Below are 23,882 nucleotides of genomic sequence, written 5' to 3'. Positions count from 1 at the left end.
TATTAGTATATTTGTATCTATTTTTCTTGTTTAGAAATTAAAATAGAAGACATTGTTCGAAAAGTGAGATCTCTGAATGAAGTCCTTGAAAATAATAATAGTAGTGCTTGAAAATCCTGGAATTTTATTTTACAGTCTCTGTAGGAACTCTTGGTTTGTCATTAGAACATTTATGCTATTGCTGAAAACATATTTTGGCCATACCTTCACAAATAGAGCAATCCCATAATGCAATCTCAGTCAAAAAAACTGTCAAGATGACATTCATAAATATATTTCAAATGCCTGCTTCAGGTTTAAATGACTCAAAAAAGTGGCCTTAATTTATCTGAATTCACCCCATTTTTATTAAGCATGTTAACATACCATAAATATATTCTATTTTGTACTTAAAAATATATATATAGCAAAATAGTCATTTTGTAAAAAATGTATGAATTCAGTTCACCTGATATATCTGAATTCATCCTATCAAGCAACATGTTAAAAAAAAATATACTATACATACATTTTATTCTGTACTGAAAAATAGTCCTTTCAATTTAATTGCAGTCTGTTTCAAATGCATTTTGGGTGATTTTTACACCAGGTCTTTTCACAAACAGATAGCTACCACAAAACCAGTCATAAGGTTAAATTTTACAAAACTGAGATGTATGCATCATATGAAAGTTCAATAAATAAGCTTTCTATTGATTGTATGGTTTGTTAGGATAGGACAATATTTGGCCGAGATACGTCTATTTGAAAATCTGGAATCTGAGGATGCAAAAAAATCAAAATACTGAGAAAATCACCTTTAAAGTTGTCCAAATTAAGTTCTTAACAATGCATATTACTAATCAAAAAGTACATTTTGATATATTTATAGTAGGAATTTTGCAAAAAATCTTCATGGAACATGATCTTTACTTAATTTCCTAATGATTTTTGGCATAAGAGAAAAATCAATAATTTTGACCCATACAATGTATTTTTGGCTATTGCTATAAATATACCCCAGCGACTTAAGACTGGTTTTGTGGTCTAGGGTCACATATATAAAAATACAAATGTAATTGTCACATTCTCATATCCCTATTGACTTGGGCCAAATATACGCTGCAAAGGCGTGCACTTCTGAACTGGCATTTAGGCCAAATATATTATTCTGAACATCATCCTTGTGGCCTGAACTGTGTGTTGACCCATCCCAGTATAAAGGAGCTGCTGGCATTCTGGAAGTTTCTGTGCAGGAAGAGGCGTGGTTTGCTGGGGTCGCTGTAGCTGTGGTAGAGGCGGAAGTGAGCGCGCTCCAGCTCCCTGAGCAGGCTGAACCAATAGCGGACCACCGAGGGCTCGTCTCCGCCCACCTCGAACCCCGCCCAGTGCAGGTGCAGCTCCAGCAGCAGCAGACCCATGGAGTCCAGCACCTGCTCCAGGATCAGGTTCTCCAGGATCTTCCACTCGGCGCTTTCCAGGTCCACCTTCAGGACGTCCACCTGAGAGGAACACGATTGTTACTGACACCAAACCACATCAGGTGCTTTATTCATTTACATCAACCAGACTCCTTCAACTAGTGCATCTGGTTAACTAAGGGATGTGCTTTGTGACTTTGGCACAAATAGCATAAATACAAAGTAAACATGGCAGCTGTTTTATCATATTTGACCCTGGACCACAAAACCAGTCTTAAGTCGCTGGGGTATATTTGTAGCAATAGCCAAAAATACATTGCATGGGTCAAAATGATTGATTTTTCTTTTATGCCAAAAATCATTAGGAAATTAAGTAAAGATCATGTTCCATGAAGATTTTTTGTAAAATTCCTACTATAAATGTATCAAAATGTAATTTTTGATTAGTAATATGCATTGTTAAGAACTTAATTTGGACAACTTTAAAGGTGATTTTCTCAGCATTTAGATTTTTTTGCACCCTCAGATTCCTGATTTTCAAATAGATGTATCTCGGCCAAATATTGTCCTATCCTAACAAACCATACATCAATAGAAAGCTTATTTATTGAGCTTTCATATGATGTATATATCTCAGTTTTGTAAAATTTAACCTTATGACTGGTTTTGTGGTCCAGGGTCACATATTTGTTATAAGAATCATTTATGATTCTTTTAATCATTTTAACCTTTTAGATGTCCCAGCATTTTTCCACAGAAGCTCTAACTTTGGAAAGCAAAGAAATTAGGACAATAGACTGCTGTAATTTCACTGTTGTTCTGTAAAAGATTATTATTATATGTGACCCTGGACCACAAAACCAGTCATAAGGTTAAATTTTACAAAACTGAGATGTATGCATCATATGAAAGCTCAATAAATAAGCTTTCTATTGATGTATAGTTTGTTAGGATAGGACAATATTTGGTCGAGATACAACTATTTGAAATCTGGAATCTGAGGGTGCAAAAAAATCAAAATACTGAGAAAATCACCTTTAAATTTGTCCAAATTAGGTTCTTAACAATGCATATTACTAATCAAAAATTACATTTTGATATATTTATAGTAGGAATTTTACAAAAAATCTTAATGTAACATGATCTTTACTTAATTTCCTAATGATTTTTGACATAAAAAAAAATCAATAATTTTGACCCATACTATGTATTTTTGGCTATTGCTACAAATATACCTCAGCGACTTAAGACTGGTTTTGTGGTCCAGGGTCACAAATATTATTATTAAATGCTCATTTTTTACCTACAGCAGAATAGTCATGTTATTTTTAAGTTAATTTTCAGAATTTAAATAAAATATTATGAATAATTAAGTGCTAAATTTTACTTGTATAATTTAAATAAAAATTGTGTTCTAATAATCCCATTTTTACTTTACAGTACAATTGTATTTTTGCAATATTAATTGTTTTTTGTATAATTTAAAGATGCTGTTCTGAATGCTGCTACTACTATTGTTATTATTATTATTAATATTTTATTTATTTGTATAATTTAAATATAGTTTATTTTGAATTATAATTTTTATGAAATTCTCAAATTTTACTTTACAGTACAATAGTGTTATTGCAATAGTAATATTCTTTTATTAATTTAAATGTATAATTTAAAATATTGTTCTGAATACTTCTATTATTTTATTTATTTTATCGTTTAAATAAAATGTTTATTTTGAATTTTAATTTTATTTAATTCTATTTTACTTTACAAAGGATATTTCATTTATTTTTATCATTTAATTAAAATGTTTATTTTGAATTATAATAATTATTTTATAAAAAAATTTTTTACAATAAATTTTTACTTTACAATACAATAGTGTTATCGCAAAAGTAATTTTTTGTTAATATTATTTTATTTTAATTTAAATAAATAATTTTAATTTACATAAAATGTTTATTCTGAATTTTATGCCATTCTTCTCACAGTACTGTCATTGCAATAATATTTATTTTGTTTATTTTTTAGATTTTAAATAAAAATATTGTTCTGAATACTACTACAACTAATTTTATTTGTATTATTATTATTTTATTAATTTAAGCAAAAGGTTTATTCTAAGTTCTAATAACTATTTTATAAAATTCTCAAATGTTTACTTTACAGTACAAGAGTGTTATTGCAATAATAATATTTATTTAGTTTAATTTTTAGATTTTAAATAAAAATATTTTCTGAATACTACTACTCATGCTACAACTCATTTTATTTTTTATTATTATTAAATTCTCCTATTCACCATACAATGCTGTTACTGCAGTAGGTATTATTTCTTTATTCATTTATTTTTATAAATACAATAAATTAAATATTATTCTAAATAATAATGTTTTTGTTAATGTCTTTATTTATTTTTTGTTAATATTTATTAAATTAATTGTTATCATTTTTTTTTTTTTAAATTCTAAATAATATTATTTCTTTGTCAAATCTGTATAACACACAGTTGTGTTTTTTTCCAGCTCAGATCTGACCGGAAACGTTACAAACTTTTTACGAATCTCTTGCCTCATTATTTTTCTACGATTAAAAGCTGAAGCTACTGTTTGTCCTGGATCCTCACAGCGGAAGCGGAAACCACTCGAGTACATCTGATAATCAAACACACATTTGACCAAATGCAGAAACACTCCATTAGCGCTTTGTAATGGCTTTTGGTCTGTGAATGCAAAGCCTGCTGGGAATGAATGAGTGTTAAACACATGCTCCAGTCAGACACCAGTGATTCCTCAGATTGTGTGATGAATGTCAATAATAGTTTTTTTCATCATATCAAGAGTTCTGGCCGTGATCCACCAGAGTTTACTGTGGCAGATGTGTTGTGGGTAAATGCTTAGTTTTTAATTAAGTGTGATCTCAAGAACAGGTTTTTCTTAAGGAATCAAGCAGGCTTCCTGTGTGAACGTTTCAGGCTGTTTGGCATCGAGCTGCAGTTTGTCCATATGCTGCTGTCGCCTTAAACACACAAACAGCAGATAGAAACACAGAAACGCTTTCTCCTTACAGACATAGTTCACCTAGAAAACAATGTTTCATCCTCATGTTGCTCCAAATGTATTGCTTATTTATTGGTTTTAGAGTTATTATAGTTAATCTGAAATCATTAAAATAACTTGTTCTTTACTTGAAATCAAAATTTTAAGATAAATACTAACAAACAAATAAACAACATTTCTCATTTTCTCATTTCTGGATGTACTAAAATAGAGCTGCAAAACGATTAGTTGCAATTAATCAATTTAAAATAAATTAATGAAAGTTAATGTTTGCATATTATATGTGTACTGTGTATATATATAAATACACATACATGTATAAATGAAGGGAAATATGTTACATTTATATGTAAAATATTTATAGTGATATATAATATAATTTATTTTTGTTAGTTGGGGTGCAGCTGAAATTAAACAAAATAATAATATTAGATGAAAAAAGTTACAACTACCTAAAAATAACATTTTAAAATTTAAAAGTTTATTTTGAAGTACTAAAATTACTAAAACCAAAAAATAAAATAAAAATGCATTAAATATGCAAAAAAAAAAAATTTTTTTACAATAGTACATTACAGAGTTATTAATACTTAAAATGTAAATGAAAACTGAAAATAAAAAAATAAAAAAAATTAAAATAATAATGTAAACAATAGTATCACAGTGATACTATAAAACTAATTTTGTTCATTAATTGAAATTGTGTTCATTATATAATTGAAATACAGCATAAATAAAAACTAAATATTGATATTAGATGAAAAAAGTGAAAAAATAAAAATGATGTTTTGGCAACTACCTAAAATTAAGTTTATTTTTAAGTACTAAAATGAGAAAAACAGAAACGAAAATGTATTAAAGCCAATAGATAACAAAAAATATTATTAATAAAAAAATACTAAAACTTAAAATGTAAATGAAAACTGAAAAAAAGTTGAAAAATGAGGTTTAGAATAACTGAAATAAAAATGCATTGAAGCCAAATAGATAAAAAAACTCATAAAAATGACAAAATACAAAAACTGAAAATATCAAAATAGAACTAATTTAAAATATTACTAAAAACAATAATGTTATCACAATGATACTATAAAACTGATTTAGTTGATTTATTTAAATTGTGTTCATTAATTGAAATACAGGAGAAATAAAATAAATATAAGCATCAAAAGAAAAATTAAGAAACTATAACAAAAAATTAAATTCAAGCTAAATAATTAAAATAAAGACTAATAAAAATGACAAGCACATGGCAGAATTACTGTAAGGAAATTTCAATGAAAACTGAAAATACTTACGATAGTATATAAATAATACTAAAATTGCTCAAATGTATGTGTTTCAGTGATTTTGAGTGTAGAAAGTCTTTAATGTCAGTCTGTTTCTCACACAAAGCATCATATGACTAGGAATATAGTGCAGGAGTCAGTATGAATGCTTTTATGATTCTTTTGTAGTGTTTTTAGGGACTTGGACTTTTGTATGGAAAGAAGCTGCATTATTACTATTCTTCAGTCTGTGTTTTTCTGATCCACAGAAAAAAGTGAAGAACAGCATCTGACAGTGAGTCAATGATGGCAGAGGTTTCTGTCACTTTAAGGAGGAGGAGGGAAAGTAGGCCGCGTTTATCCAGGACGAGCTGCTGAAGGTGGGCAGCGCAGAGACTGACCTGAATTACTAACACAAACCACCAGAGACTCAAACCTTATCTCACTTATTTGAAATAGAAGTGTTCTGTAACGTTAGAAATGTCCTTACTGTCACTTTGGAGCAATTTAATGCATCCTCAATAAATAAAAGCATTAATTTCTTTACATTTTCCATTCCAAAGTAGCAACAGTAGTGTATAATGTACCAAAAGATTTCTATTTCAAAAAAACTGCTGTTCTTTTGAGCTTTCTGTTTATCTGTGAATCCTGAAAAAAATTAAATGTATGACGGTTTCCACAAAAACATTAATAGTTTTCAACATTCTTAAGCAGCAAATCCGCATATTAGAATGATTTCTGAAGGAGCATGTGACGCTGAAGACTGCAGTAATGATGCTGAAAATTCAGCTTTGAGCACAAAAAAAAAATTACATTTTAACAGATATTCACATAGAAAACAGCTGTTTTAAATTGAAATAATATTTCATAATTTTTACTGTTTTTGTTGTATTTTGGATCAGAAAAGAATTCTTCAAAAACATTAAAATTAAAATCAAAGCACTGATAATTCTAGTAATAAATCAGCATATTAGAATGACTTCTGAAGGATCATGTGACGCTGAAGACTGCAGGAATGATGCTGAAAATTCAGCTTTGATCTCAGAAATAAAATTACATTTTAACAGATATTCACATAGAAAACAGCTGTTTTAAATTGAAATAATATTTCACAATTTTTACTGTTTTTGTTGTATTTTGGATCAGAAAAGAATTCTTCAAAAACATTAAAATTAAAATCAAAGCACTGATAATTCTAGTAATAAATCAGCATATTAAAATAATTTCTGAAGGATCATGTGACGCTGAAGAGTGCAGTAATGATGCTGAAAATTCAGCTTTGAGCACAAAAATAAAATTACATTTTAACAGATATTCACATAGAAAACATCTGTTTTAAATTGAAATAATATTTCATAATTTTTACTCTTTTTTTATTGTATTTTGGATCAGAAAATAATTCTTAAAAAACATTAAAATTAAAATCAAAGCACTGATAATTCTAGTAATAAATCAGCATATTAAAATAATTTCTGAAGGATCATGTGACGCTGAAGAGTGCAGTAATGATGCTGAAAACTCAGCTTTGAGCACAAAAATAAAATTACATTTTAACAGATATTCACATAGAAAACAGCTGTTTTAAATTGAAATAATATTTCATAATTTTTACTGTTTTTGTTGTATTTTGGATCAGAAAAGAATTCTTCAAAAACATTAAAATTAAAATCAAAGCACTGATAATTCTAGTAATAAATCAGCATATTAAAATAATTTCTGAAGGATCATGTGACGCTGAAGACTGAAGTAATGATGCTGAAAATTCAGCTTTGAGCACAAAAAAAAATACATTTTAACAGATATTCACATAAAAAACAGCTGTTTTAAATTGAAATAATATTTCATAATTTTTACTGTTTTTGTTGTATTTTGGATCAGAAAAGAATTCTTCAAAAACATTAAAATTAAAATCAAAGCACTGATCATTCTAATAATAAATCAGCATATTAAAATAATTTCTGAAGGATCATGTGAGACTGAAAACTGCAGTAATGATGCTGAAAAGTCAGCTTTGAGCACAAAAATAAAATTACATTTTAACAGATATTCACATAGAAAACAGCTGTTTTAAATTGAAATAATATTTCATAATTTTTACTGTTTTTGTTGTATTTTGGATCAGAAAAGAATTCTTAAAAAACATTCAAATTAAAATCAAAGCACTGATCATTCTAATAATAAATCAGCATATTAGAATGACTTCTGAAGGATCATGTGAGACTGAAAACTGCAGTAATGATGCTGAAAACTCAGCTTTGAGCACAAAAATAAAATTACATTTTAACAGATATTCACATAGAAAACAGCTGTTTTAAATTGAAATAATATTTCATAATTTTTACTGTTTTTGTTGTATTTTGGATCAGAAAAGAATTCTTCAAAAACATTTAAATTAAAATCAAAGCACTGATAATTCTAATAATAAATCAGCATATTAAAATAATTTCAGAAGGATCATGTGACGCTGAAAACTGCAGTAATGATGCTGAAAACTCAGCTTTGAGCACAAAAATAAAATTACATTTTAACAGATATTCACATAGAAAACAGCTGTTTTAAATTGAAATAATATTTCATAATTTTTACTGTTTTTGTTGTATTTTGGATCAGAAAAGAATTCTTCAAAAACATTTAAATTAAAATCAAAGCACTGATAATTCTAATAATAAATCAGCATATTAAAATAATTTCAGAAGGATCATGTGACGCTGAAAACTGCAGTAATGATGCTGAAAACTCAGCTTTGAGCACAAAAATAAAATTACATTTTAACAGATATTCACATATAAAACAGCTGTTTTAAATTGAAATAATATTTCATAATTTTTACTGTTTTTGTTGTATTTTGGATCAGAAAAGAATTCTTCAAAAACATTCAAATTAAAATCAAAGCACTGATAATTCTAATAATAAATCAGCATATTAAAATAATTTCTGAAGGATCATGTGACGCTGAAGAGTGCAGTAATGATGCTGAAAATTCAGCTTTGAGCACAAAAATAAAATTACATTTTAACAGATATTCACATAGAAAACAGCTGTTTTAAGTTGAAATAATATTTCATAATTTTTACTGTTTTTGTTGTATTTTGGATCAGAAAAGAATTCTTCAAAAACATTCAAATTAAAATCAAAGCACTGATAATTCTAATAATAAATCAGCATATTAAAATAATTTCTGAAGGATCATGTGAGACTGAAAACTGCAGTAATGATGCTGAAAACTCAGCTTTGAGCACAAAAATAAAATTACATTTTAACAGATATTCACATAGAAAACAGCTGTTTTAAATTGAAATAATATTTCATAATTTTTACTGTTTTTGTTGTATTTTGGATCAGAAAAGAATTCTTCAAAAACATTAAAATTAAAATCAAAGCACTGATAATTCTAGTAATAAATCAGCATATTAAAATAATTTCTGAAGGATCATGTGACGCTGAAGACTGAAGTAATGATGCTGAAAATTCAGCTTTGAGCACAAAAAAAAATACATTTTAACAGATATTCACATAAAAAACAGCTGTTTTAAATTGAAATAATATTTCATAATTTTTACTGTTTTTGTTGTATTTTGGATCAGAAAAGAATTCTTCAAAAACATTAAAATTAAAATCAAAGCACTGATCATTCTAATAATAAATCAGCATATTAAAATAATTTCTGAAGGATCATGTGAGACTGAAAACTGCAGTAATGATGCTGAAAAGTCAGCTTTGAGCACAAAAATAAAATTACATTTTAACAGATATTCACATAGAAAACAGCTGTTTTAAATTGAAATAATATTTCATAATTTTTACTGTTTTTGTTGTATTTTGGATCAGAAAAGAATTCTTAAAAAACATTCAAATTAAAATCAAAGCACTGATCATTCTAATAATAAATCAGCATATTAAAATAATTTCTGAAGGATCATGTGAGACTGAAAACTGCAGTAATGATGCTGAAAACTCAGCTTTGAGCACAAAAATAAAATTACATTTTAACAGATATTCACATAGAAAACAGCTGTTTTAAATTGAAATAATATTTCATAATTTTTACTGTTTTTGTTGTATTTTGGATCAGAAAAGAATTCTTCAAAAACATTTAAATTAAAATCAAAGCACTGATAATTCTAATAATAAATCAGCATATTAAAATAATTTCAGAAGGATCATGTGACGCTGAAAACTGCAGTAATGATGCTGAAAACTCAGCTTTGAGCACAAAAATAAAATTACATTTTAACAGATATTCACATATAAAACAGCTGTTTTAAATTGAAATAATATTTCATCATTTTTACTGTTTTTGTTGTATTTTGGATCAGAAAAGAATTCTTCAAAAACATTCAAATTAAAATCAAAGCACTGATAATTCTAATAATAAATCAGCATATTAAAATAATTTCAGAAGGATCATGTGAGACTGAAGACTGGAGTAACAGCTGGTGAAAAATTCAGCTTTGCGTCACAGAAATAAATTATATTTTAAAGTATACTCTAATAAAAACTAGTATTTTATATTGTAATAACATTTTGCAATATTAAGTTTTTTTTTTTCTATTTTTAATCAAATAAATGCAGCCTTGATGAGCATAAGAAACGTCTTTTAAAAAACTTCTGAGCAGTAGTGTACATCTACATGCTAAATCTATAATATCCATAATTACGAGCACACAATAAATTGGTCATGCATTCCCTCATCTCTATTTATGTTTCTCCAGCAGATCTCAGTGAGTCACTGACAACAAAACTGCTGTTCTATGACGCTGAGAGAGCGAATGTAAAGCCTGCGCTGTGTTTGCAGTAAATGATGCGTTTCTCAAACACAGTCAATAACCAGTAGGCACATGTTAGCATCTCTAGAGCTGCTTCACACGTGTTTGGCTCTTCTCCATCTGGCAGAATTAAAGCCACATGAATTGTTTGTGTCAAACATCTCCATCAGTTCCAGTCGACTTCTGTTTAAGGACCTCGGTTTAATATACAAAGACTAAACTGTTGTTCAGGCGGATGATGGAAAGAACAGGGAGGAGTTTGAAATGTGAATATGACGGCTGATCAGAAATATATTTTGGATGTGATGCATAAATATGCAAGAGTTATTCATGGATTAAAGGTGCTGAAATGAAACAAAATGAGGTGAAATTAAATGTTCTTATTTTTTAATTTAATTTAAGCCTAAAAAGTCTTGAGGTGAACATTTTGTAAGATAAGGTAAGACACCGAAGACTGCAGTAATGATGCTGAAAATTCTGCTTCGATCGCAAAAATAAATTACATTTGAGCAGATATTCACATAGAAAACAGCTGTTTTAAATTGAAATAATATTTCATAATTTTTACTGTTTTTGTTTAATTTTGGATCAGAAAAGAATTCTTCAAAAACATTAAAAATTATACCGTTATAAAAACCTACACTACTGCTCAAAAGATTGGGATCAGTACGATTTTTACAGTACGAACATATATTTATAGTAATATTTTAGATAACAAATCTGACACAATATATAATTTATACTTGAATGAAGCTATTCTGTTTCTTAATGAGAGCTTAAAACTAGAAAACATTATTTTTCAGGGATGTAAAATAAGGTAAGACACTGAAGACTGCACTAATGATGCTGAAAATTCTGCTTCGATCACAAAAATAAATTACATTTGAGCAGATATTCACATAGAAAACAGCTGTTTTAAATTGAAATAATATTTCATAATTTTTACTGTTTTTGTTTAATTTTGGATCAGAAAAGAATTCTTCAAAAACATTAAAAATTGTACCGTTATAAAAACCTACACTACTGCTCAAAAGACTGGGATCAGTACGATTTTTACATATGACATTTTACTTATATTTATAGTAATATTTTAGATAACAAATCTTACACAATATGTAATATATACTTGAATGAAGCTATTCTGTTTCTTAATGAGAGCTTAAAACTAGAAAACACTATTTTTCAGGGATGTAAGGTAAATACACTACCAGTCAAAAGTGTTTGGACAGTAAGATTTTTAATGTATTTTCTGCTCACCAAGCCTGCATTTATTTAATCCAGAGTACAGAAAATTTTTACAAATATTTTTACTATTTAAACTAACTGAATATATTTTAAAATAGAATTTATTTCTGTGATCAAAGCTGAATTTTCAGCATCGTTACTCCAGTCTTCAGTGTCACATGATCCTTCAGAAATCATTCTAATATGCTGATTTGTTGCTCAAAATCCATTTATTATTATTATGCTCTTATGCTCTTTATCATCACTTTTGATCAATTTAAAGCATCCTTGATAAATAAAAGTATTAATTTCTATAATTTCAGTATAAAATATTATACTGACTTCAAGCTTTTGAATAGTATAGTGTATAATGTTACAAAAGCTTTTTTATTTCAGATAAATAATATAAATAAGAGTCCCCCCCCCCAAAAAATGTCCTCAACTCTTCTAAATATTGCTAATAATAATAAAAAAAAATTCTTGAACAGCAAATCAGCATATTAGAATGATGTCTGAAGGATTATGTGACACTGAAAATTCACAATTTGATCACAGAAATAAATTACACTTTAAAATATATTCAAATAGAAAGCAGTTATTTTAAATTGTAAAAATATTTCACAATATTACTGCTTTTGCTGTATTTTGGATCCAATAAATGCAGGCTTGGTGAGCAGAAGAGACTTAAAAAACATAAAAAAATCTTACTGTCCAAAAACTTTTGACTAGTAGCGTATTTACGTGCATCCCTAAAAAATAGTGTTTTCTAGTTTTAGACTTTCATTAAGAAACAAAGTAGCTTAATTCAAGTATATATTATATATTGTATAAGATCTAAATTATACTATAAATATATGTTGATTGAACATTGAAGTGTATTTTATTGGAAACCAAAGAAAGACACTGATAAGTAGTATGTGTTGTCTTTTATCTCTAACCTGTCTGTGTCCGAAGTGGTTAAGGATGGCGGCGAGTTTCTTGGTGCCGCTGTGGAGTCTCTGGATGGGGACGGCGGGGTTTGGGTCTCTCCAGTCCACAGACAGGCGGTGGATCCACATGTGAGCGTCCTGCAGATGAGCTCGTCTGATGCTGGGGTCAAAACAGTGAACCTCACAGCCGGAGCTGGCCAGCAGACGCTCCAGAGCATCATCCTCCGCTCCCAACCTACGCAAACACAGGTATTTAAGCATTTATTCATGAGACGCTGTGTGTTACTGTAATTTTACCACAGTACGGCCACACCGGGAACCAGCTTTTACAACCATAATCATGCTAAAAACACCAGTGCTATTTTAGTATCATTGAGATACTATTAAAGTTTTCATTCATATTTAGGTTTTTTTTTTATTTTGTTTTCATTTTGATTTCAGGTCAAGTTTTATTCATTTTGTCACTTTTTTTGTATAATTTTTTATTTAATTTTTTTTAGTTATTTTTGTAAATCAAGTTAATAAAACAAGAATTGTTGTCTTCAATATAAAATAAGTTTAAGCTTTTTGTTTTATTTTACATTTCAGTTCAATTGTATTTAATGTAACAAAATATGGTTTTAATTATCTACACAGTTTATCAAAACAGTAAAAAATTTTCCCATTTATTTACATTTAAAGTTTGTTAATTTAGCAGATGGTTTTATAATAATATTAATTGTATTAGCTGCAAGCAGCGATTACCAGGGTTTAAGCGCTTTCAGGCTTTTAAGCAAATATGGATAAAGACCTATTGTTTAGCAAGCTTATAACCACCAAAATCAGTGATTAAAAAAAAAATTGGCAAAAAGGTAATTTGCCCCAGAAATATGATTTCCAGCTGTGGTCTGACCTCCTTAAAACGTTGCATGCTTGTTTAGAATCACCTGTCGCATATGCTCAGCAGGTTTCCAAGTTTTGAGCTTTCCTTAAGGCTTTATAGGATTTCAGGTAAATTTGGACAGGCCCCCTTTTCTAAACAACCCTGTTAAAGCTTCCAAAAGGGTAAATTACAACATTTTTAATAATTATTGACCTAGACAGTGCAGAGAATTTTTTTCAAAAACCTACAACTATATTTGCAAAAGTAGTTTTTTTATTTACATCTCAATCATTTAACAAATGATTTGATTGACAGCGGTGGTTCTAGAGGCAAAGTTGTCTGGAATTAAAAGTTTTGTCATCTGATATGAACATTGTGTGTATGTGTGGAAAACCGCATAATATAGAATCGCTTGCACCATTGAAAAATGTGTTTTGGCACCCCCCAGTGGCCAATTTATTTCAAATTTCTCTCAGACCTTTGGAGCTGTAAGTCAAACAGGTCCACCAATTTTTGTTCCAATTGGCCTCCGTTAACCTTGTCTAACAGGTGCTCAAATTTCATCGGCCAATAGCAGCCATGTTTTGTAAAATACAAAAATGTGCTTATAGAAACTTGTGGCACTTTGGACCAACACTGTGCACACTGATTCTCATATTGATTGGACAAATGGTTGTGTAGGTCTCCTCTAATAGCACCACCAAGTGGCCAAGCTCTGTGATTTTTGTCCTGTGACCTCAGATTGAGCTCTTACATAAGTGTTCTGAGTTTGGCGAAGATATCTCATATGCGTTCAGGATTTATTGGCATTTTACTAAACGTGGTCCCACCCCTTTCAAACCATTTTGGTGTCCCTTTGAGACTCATTCTACAATGATTTGGTTCCGATCGGGTAAAAACCTAGGACTAGTTCGCAAAAGTAGGTTTTGCAAAAAATGTGAAATACGATCAAATCTGAGGCATGTGTTTTGTCCGGCATGAGCCAAGGATTCCAATGACATAAGACACTTGATACTGACGGTTTAGGAGTTATGAGCGATTGCTGTACTTCACTTTATATACTAAATATTACATACTATTTTAGGTATTTAAATAGTATTCAAACATGCATTATTCAATCAGTGACAAGCATTTGCTACACTGATGTCAAATGATATCATTTATAATCTTGAAAATGAATTATACAGGTTAATTCCAGCTGTGTAAACATGTCTTAAATTTTGACAATTCTACAAGTTACTCCAGTGAAAAAGTGGTCTGGTCTAAATGTGAAAATGTGTCATTCCATCCCTGTCTCACCAATGGATGTGAATGGGTGCTGCCAGAATGAGAGTCCAAAACATCACAATAATCCACACCACTCCAGTCCATCAGTTAACATTTTTAAAAAGACAAAAGCTGAAACAAATCCTTCATTAAGAGGGTTTTAACTCAAATACAAGTCCATGATCCAGTGTAAAAGTCCATTTCCTATTGTCTTTCACATGAAAATCCAGCCACATATTTGTATAGCGCTGTTTTGGCTTGTAATCAGTGCTAGATTTCTCTCCTGATTCAGACCAAATGACTTTTTTACTGGAGGAAGCGTTATTATGGATTATAAACTATGGATTTTAGTTGAATGATTGAATGATATGAATGATGGAATCGTTTCAGTTTTTGTCTACTCAAGATGTTACTGATGGACTGAAGTGGTGTGGATTACTTGTGGATTATTGTGATGTTCTTATCAGCTGTTTAGACTCTCATTCTCACGGCACCCATTCACATCCATTGGTGAGCAAATGATGGAATGATACATTTCTGATGAAGAAATCAGGTTTGTAGAAATGTGTCATTCCATCACTGTCTCACCAATGGATGTGAATGGCTGCCGTCAGAATGAGAGTCTAAACAGCTGATAAAAACATCACAATAATCCACAAGTAACCACTCCAGGCCATCAGTTAACATCTTGAGAAGACAAAAGCTGAAATTGAATCGTCCTTAAAATGTTTTGAACTAAAATCCGAGTCCATAATCCATAATAACGCTTCCTCCAGTAAAAAAAGTAATCTAGTCTGAATCAAGAGAGAATAAATCAAGCACCTTTTACAAACCAAAACAGCTCCAAACAAATATGTGGCTGGATTTTGATGTGAGAGACAACGAGAGACTGACTTTTTCACTGGACGAAGCATTATTATAGAATATTAAAAATGTCTTGATGGATTTGTTTCAGCCTTTGTCTTAAAATTTTAACTGATGGACTGGAGTGGTGTGGATTACTTGTGGATTATTGTAATGTTTTTAACAGCTGTTTAGTCTCTCATTCTGACGGCACCCATTTACTGCAGAGGATCCATTGGTGAGTGATGGAATGCTAAATTTTTAAAATCTTGGATGATCTAGATGAATTTAACATTTTTGGGCAAACCATTTCTTTTATTTTATGTGTTTAATGGCTGTTTTATGAGTTTGTTCAGTTATCTGTTTTATTAATCATGTTGGAGAACATTACCAGACTCACAATATGAATAAATCAGCGTCTCGGATGGAAATCCAAGTGTGATCTGAGTGTGTTTTAGCTGGAGGGATTCGCCGCAGGCTTCAAATGTGCTTGAGAAACGATTTCTGAGGCGATTCTCTGGCTTACGACAGACGTTCATGAATGATTCATTCTGTAACGCGTCCTGAGCCACTGAATGATCCAGATCTGCTTGAAGATTCAGATCTTTATCGTAGACTGTTTGCAGATGATACAGTGTTTCTAGGATCATTCGAGGTGCTCTGGAAACTTTGACAGAGTTGGAGCGGTTGAGGATTCACAGGCTGTGGTTTGGCTGTTGTTATTGAGATCTGGGCCAGAATATGGAGCCATTGTTTATTCTGTGAAAACTCACATTTAGAAGCAGTGCTACTGTGTCTTTAAGACTCGATGACACAAATCAAACACGAGCGTTGTTTATTACCGCGCTGGTCACTGAACTGTCGCTGTCATGTTGACTAATGAGTGCACTTGTGTAATATCACTTTGGCTTGTGTCTGTTTAATGTCGTGGGATTTGCTCTAGAATTTGGGTTTTGGATGAATCTTATGAAAACGGTCAGGAATATTTCATTTCAAAATGTAAAAGGAAAAAATAAATTACATTTTTACAAAGAAAATGAAGCCAATGTACTTTTGTATGTATTAGTATGTATGCATGGAATAATTGTATTTATTTATCCCTTTTTTGTGATTACATTTATCATAATTTTACATCATTCTATATCTACTATATTATGTTGTATTTATTAATGTATGATTTTTATGTATTGATGTTTTTTTGTGATGTTACAATAATGAGAATTTAGGGGATAATGTTTAATTTTCATGAAAATAATGTCAAAATGCAAAAATAGCAAGTTATTTTAGCATCACTGAGACACTAATATGGTTTTTATGTTTTTAACATGGATTAATATGGATTTTTATATTTTATTAAATTTTAAATTTCATTTTAATTTAATTTTAGTAATTTTGTTTTGTATTTTTGTCATTTTTTATTTTTAGATTTTCTGTTTTTCGAAAAAAAATTATTAGTTATTTTAGTACTTTATTGAAAGTAAGAAATTTTGTACTGACAAAAAATAAAATTACAATGTTTTAGTGGCACGTTAAGAAATATACAAATTTAAAATTACAAGAATAAAGTTGAAATATTTAAAGAATAACATCAAAGTCTTTCAAGAGTAAAGTCAAAATATTTTGAGAATACAGTTGAAATATTTGAAGAATAAATTAAGAATAAATCGAAATTATGAGAATAAAGTCTCAATATATCAAGAACAAATATTTAGAGGATAAAGTCAAAATATTTAGAGGATAAAGTCAAAAATATTTGGAGGATAAAGTCAAAATATTTTGAGAATAAAGTTGTAATTATGAGAATAAAGTCTAAATATTTCAAGAATAAAGTCGAAATGATTAGAGAATAACGCCTTAAAATATTCTCAAAATATTTTGACCTTATTCTCGAAACACTTCAGCTTTATTCTCAAAATATTTAAACTTTATTCTCGAAACATTATGTAATCTTAGATTTTTTTATTTTTTTTTACGTGGCACTTTAGTGCTGAATAAGTAACATTTTTTATTTTATTTCTTTTGAAGTTTATTTTATTTAAATTAACATCTCTGTTTGTGGGGTTTTAGTAACTCTAATAACCCTGATGCTTCTTTCTTAGTGTTAAAATTCCTCATTCTCAATTCCTCATGAGATTGACATTTTGAAACAGATCTTTGATTAACGAGGAAACTGTCTAAAGCGTTTCAGCCGCTGCTCGGTCTGCATGAATAATGTGTGTTAATGGAGTTTGACTGCATGATGAGGAAGGAGCTGCAGGGCAGGAGTCTGTCAGACAGCGCTTCACATGCATGCATTATGAGACACAGACACACACACACACACACACACACACACACACACACACACACACACACACACACACACACACACACACACACACACACACACACACACAGAGGATGATAATGAGCAGTGCATCTAGCTGATTCAGCACAGATCCTGACATGAGCTGATCACATCACACTGATCTGAATGCATACATGTGAACGCGTATAAATGCACAAACACACAGACTGTTTTTATAACAGCTTTGAGCTGTTTCTAGTATTTTGATTAATAGTAATAATATTTTGAGAGTAAAATTTAAATTACAAGAATAAAGTCATAATTAAAATAAAATCAAAACATTTTAAGAATGAAGCAGAAATATTTTAAGAATAAAGTAGAAATATTTTAAAAATAAAATCAAAATATTTTGAGAATAAAGTAGAAATATTTTAAGAATCATGTCAAAATATTTTAGGAATGAAGTAGAAATTACAAGAATAAAGTTGAAATATTTTGAGAATAAAGTTGAAATATTTTGAGAGCAAACTCGAAATATTTTGAGAATTAAGTAGAAATATTTTGAAAATTAAGTGGAAATATTTTGAGAATAAACTCGAAATATTTTGAGAATAAAGTAGAAATATTTTTTAGAATAAAGTTGAAATATTTTAAGAATGAAGTAGAAATATTTTAGGAATAAATTAAAAATATTTTAGAAATAAAGTAGAAATGACAAGAATAAAGTTGAAATATTTTGAGAATAAATTTGAAATATTTTGAGAATAAAGTTGAAATATTTTGAGAGCAAACTCGAAATATTTTGAGAATTAAGTGGAAATATTTTGAGAATAAACTTGAAATATTTTGAGAATTAAGTAGAAATATTTTGAAAATTAAGTGGAAATATTTTGAGAATAAACTCGAAATATTTTGAGAATTAAGTAGAAATATTTTTTAGAATAAAATTGAAATATTTTGAGAATAAAGTAGAAATATTTTAAGAATAAAGTCAAAATATTTCAAGAATAAAGTCAAAATATTTTAAGAATGAAGTAGAAATATTTTGAGAATTAAGTCAAAATATTTGAGGAGTGAAGTAGAAGTTACAATAATAAAGTTGAAATATTTTGAGAATAAATTTGAAATATTTTGAGAATAAAGTTGAAATATTTTGAGAATTAAGTCAAAATATTTTAGGAATAAAGTCAAAATATTTTAAGAATGAAGTAGAAATTACAATAAAGTTGAAATATTTTGAGAATAAAGTAGAAATATTATGAGAATAAAGTTGAAATATTTTGAGAATGAAGTAGAAATATTCTAAGAATAAAGTAGAAATTAAGAGAATAAAGTCGAAATTATGAGAATAAAGTTTAAATATTTTAAGAATAAAGTCAAAATTAAGAGAATAAAGTCAAAATTTTTTGAGAATAAAGTCGAAATATTTTAAGAATAAAGTCGAAATTATGAGAATAAAGTCTGTCTGATTCAGCATAGATCCTAACACGAGCTTCACACTGATCTGCATGAATGCATGTGAATGCGTGTAAATGCACAAATACACATGCATCTGCCTGTCAGACAGGTTTTGAAACAGATCTGTGCTGTTTCTAGTGCTCACAGACATTTACATGCACAAACACACTCAGAAAGTGCATCATGAGTTATTAAAGCTTTAATATGATAACCACTGGTTCACCTGTGAGTGATTTGATTTTTAGTTTTTATCGTGTGAGTTTTTGTCAAATTGTTTTAAATCTAAGGTCCATTTCTTGGAACATAAAGCTCAAACTCAGATTTTTATCATAACAAAGAGGTTAAAATGTTCATTGACAGACTGACCTGAGTGAATACATGCGGCAGTGTTTGGACGCGATCCGCTGTGCCAGACTGAACCTCTGGTCCAAACACAGGACCCATGACCCACGATGCTCTGTGTCGAAGACGGGCGGCACAGATGCAGGTCTCTCGCAGGACACCTTCACACACGCAAACACACTGAAGATCATACGCTGAATTAACTCTGTGTTTATTTGTAAACAGTGGGATCATACCTGAGGTGTGGAGATGTATCTGAGGAATCGATCCGCTTCCTCCCGTAAACCACGAGTCTCAGCGGCCCACGGCTCCAACTCGATCTTCCATCTAGGAATCTACACAAACACGGTTAGTGAAAACACATGTCAGTGGATTGAATAAAAATGAGGCTGTGATGTACAATAATGTCTGTTCAATATATAGACATCTCTGGTGTTCAGTTACAAACTTGTTTGTTTTCCCTCAGGAGACTTGATCAAATTTCTCCATTGCTGTCTATGAGGTTTTGTCATGGATCTTATTAGCTTAAGATTCATTAGTGAAGATATGGAGTAGAAAACCGTATTATTTTCTGTATTTATTAATATTTTGACTATATATAGGGGCCAAGCACAAATTTTATCTGTTGGCGTTCTTCTTCCGTTTCTTCCGCTTTTGAGTCTATAACAGCCCATAGAACTGTTTGCAGGAAAGTTGTGAAATTTGGCACACTCAAAAATAACTATATAGCAAATTTGGAGTCTCTAACTCAACCTCTCTAGCGCCACCACTTGTCCAAAGTGTCACTTTCTTTATGCTAATAACGTTTGACCCGTAAGGCACAGAATCAACATTCTTTTTTTCCTCTTAATCCTTACAAAAATTGTAAGGTTTAGTTTTTTTTCTATTTTTAATAGTTCGTAAAACATAATATTTCAAACTCATCCTAGACGGTTTGTCTGATTTTCACCAAAATTGGGTCAGATCATCTTCAGACCATGCTGGCAAAAATTTATGGAATTCAAGTTGATTGGTCAAACCGTTCTCGAATAACGTGCGAACAAATTCAAAATCAAAATTCTTTTTTTTCCTCTGAATCCTTGGCTCATGCCGAGTCAAATGGACACCAAAATGTAAAAATCGTAAGGTTTAGTTTTTTTCTATTTTTAATAGTTGGTAAAAATTAATTCTTCGAACTCGTCCTAGACGGTTTGTCTGATTTTCACCAAAATTGGCTCAGATCATCTTCAGACCATGCTGACAATAAGTTGTGGAATTCAAGTTGATTGGTCAAACCATTCTTGAATAACACGCTAACAAATTATTATTATTATTTTCTTCTTCTTCTCTGAATCCGTGGCTCATGCAGAGTGGCAAAAACGTATGAAATTCAAGTTGATTGGTCAAACCGTTCTTGAATAATGTGCAAACAAATTCAAAATCAAAATTCTTTTTTTTTCTCTGAATCTGTGGCTCATGCCGAGTCAAATGGACACCAAAATGTAAAAATTGTAAGGTTTAGTTTTTTATATATATTTAATAGCTTGTAAAACCTCATTTTTTTTAACTCATCCTAGACGGTTTGTCTGATTTTCACCAAAATTGGCTCAGATCATCTTCAGACCATGCTGGCAATAAGTTATGGAATTCAAGTTGATTGGTTTAACTGTTCTCGAATAACGCGCAAACAAATTCTGTGAAAAGCACACAAAAATAGATGCTATATAGAGGCTATATCTCTGCAATTGTTTGGTGTATTAAGACCAAACTTGGTGTGTGTTATAACAAGCATGACCTGAGGCTACCTGCAGTGTTTCGGCGTAGTGCCATCTAGTGCTCAGGAGAAATGAAAAATGTCTATTTTTCATTATAACTTGTCAGTGGTTTGGCCAAAAATTACAAAACTGGTCTCTTTAAAATTCAGTGCATCATGCCAAGTGGAATGGTACCCAATTTTCCCATGTCAGTCATTTTGGGCATTAGCCATTTTGAATTTTGTAATAAAATGCTATATTTTACTAAAGCATTGACGTATCGTTACAAAACTCGGTATGCGTCATCAGCATAGTTTCGAGCCTTTCAAGCCATGCTTATAAGTTTGGGTGTGGTCGACTTATTTTCACGGGAGTCACCTTTTGCACCATTGAGACCATGACCTGAAAGTATTACAAATGTTTTGTCGCTCTGAACCATTTCTTCAAGTCTGCTAGAAACTTTTTCAGAGTTGAAAGGACTGATTCAGCTGCTCCCAGCCTGTCTATTTCCAGCTTGTTTCACTCCAGAGTTTTTTTATTAGTTACAAATTCCAGATGACGCTGTGGCTTTTATTAGAACTGCATTTTTTCCGTCCTTCTTACAAATGTCAAACAAACCTGGTTCAACTGGAGAGCAACATCTGGGTTGTTTAAGAAAGAGTTGCGTTGCTTTATCCTCCCAAGAGCCTTCAGTTATTTCATAAATATTATTTTTTCTTTTGAGGTTGTTCTCTGTCTGCTGTTTAGTTATGATGAGCATTAAGAGTTCACGTTCTTGTAATACATCTGCGCTGCTCTTAACAGAGCAGTTCCCGCCAATAAGAACAATTTGCTGAAAATGTGCTCACCCTCAAACCATCCAAGATGTAGATGAGTTTGTTTCTTCATCAGATTTGGAGAAATGTGTCATTGCATCATTTGTTTACCAATGGATGTGAATGGGTGCCGTCAGAATGAGAGTCCAAACAGCTGATAAAAACATAATCCACACCATTCCAGTCAATCAGTTAACATCTTAGAAGACAAAAGCTGAAATAAGTTAATCATTAAGACGTTTTTAACTATACGAGTCCATTATCCATAATAACACTTCCTCCAGTGAAAAAGTGGTCTGGTCTGAATCAGGAGAGAAATCTGCAAGGATCAAGCACCATTTACAAGCCAAAATAGCTCTTAACAAATTTGTGGCTGGATTTTAATGTGAGAAAAACAAGTGATGTTTTTATTAGTTGTTTGGACTCTCATTCTGACGGCACCCATTCACATCAATCGGAAGAGACAGTGATGGAATGACACATTTCAGAATCAGAATCAGAAAGAGCTTTATTGCCAAGTATGATTGCGCATACAAGGAATTTGTAATTCCTCCAGTGAAAAAGTAGTCTGGTCTTAATCAGGAGAGAAATCTAGTACTGTTTACAAACCAAAACAGCTCTAAAGAAATATGTGGCTGGATTTTGATGTGAGAGGCAACAGGAAATGGACTTTACACTGGATTATGGACTTGTATTTTAGTTAAAAATGTCTTTATGATAGATTTATTTCAGCTTTTGTCTTCTCAAGATGTTAACTGATGGACTGGAGTGGTGTGGATTATTGTGATGTTTATATCAGCTGTTTGGACTCTCATTCTGACGGCACCCATTCACATGCATTGGTGAGACAGTGATCGAATGACACATTTTTACAAATCTGATTTCTTCACCAGAAATGTGTCGTTCCATCATTTGCTTACCAATGGATGTGAATGGGTGCCGTCAGAATGAGAGTCCAAACAGCTGATATAAACACCACAATAATCCACACCACTCCAGTCCATCAGTTAACATCTTGAGAAGACAAAAACTGAAACAAATTCTTCATAAAGATGTTTTTAACTAAAATACAAGTCCATCTCCAGAGCCAAAACAGCTCTAGAGAAATATGTGGATTTTGATGTGAGAGACAACAGGAGATGGACTTTTACACTGGATTATGGACTTTTATTTTAGTTAAAAACATCTCAATCATGGATTTGTTTCAGCTTTGGTCTTCTCAAGATGTTAACTGATGGACTGGAGGTTACTTGAGGATTATTGTGGTGTTTATATCAGCTGTTTGGACTCTCATTCTGATTTTGGGGTAAACTACTCTTTTATTTTCCTGTTTTATGGGTGAATAAATAACTTTCTGGGGTCTTAATGTTCTTCTAGGACCAACAAAATCCCAGCGAGTCTCTCTCACACACGTAGCGTCATCTGCTGAATCTGCTGCTCTGTTTGCACAGCTGGCTTCAATTAATCCCCGATATCCTTCCTGCTGCCGCTCTACAGACACGCAGAAGCCCTCAGAGCTCATATTATAGAAACACTCGCCGTGAAACATGAAAAACACATTCAGTTCTCATTTACAAACTGTGATTTTTAAATTACAAGTTTGATGGCAAACATCACAAGTGGAATTTTTGAG

At 30.6% G+C, this 23,882-nt stretch overlaps 1 protein-coding gene across 1 annotated transcript in view; it reads right to left on the bottom strand.

Moving 5' to 3' along the window:
- Positions 1-38: 38 nt before the first annotated feature.
- LOC141283549 (probable methyltransferase-like protein 24) overlaps positions 39-23,882 on the bottom strand; it is a 31,514-nt gene continuing 7,670 nt past the window's right edge. Inside the window, exons 3-6 of the mRNA XM_073816831.1 lie at positions 19,938-20,036; positions 19,726-19,862; positions 12,653-12,878; positions 39-1,481 (exon numbers count right to left, since the gene is read on the bottom strand). Of these exons, the coding sequence (XP_073672932.1) occupies positions 1,158-1,481; positions 12,653-12,878; positions 19,726-19,862; positions 19,938-20,036 (786 nt within the window). The 3' untranslated portion in view covers positions 39-1,157. The remainder of the gene's footprint in view (positions 1,482-12,652; positions 12,879-19,725; positions 19,863-19,937; positions 20,037-23,882) is intronic.

The sequence above is a fragment of the Garra rufa genome, chromosome 13 (genome assembly GCF_049309525.1).
Source record: "Garra rufa chromosome 13, GarRuf1.0, whole genome shotgun sequence".
Lineage (NCBI taxonomy): Eukaryota > Metazoa > Chordata > Actinopteri > Cypriniformes > Cyprinidae > Garra > Garra rufa.
The sequence above is the reverse complement of the archived record's forward strand: the minus strand, read 5'-3'. Positions and strand labels throughout refer to the sequence as shown.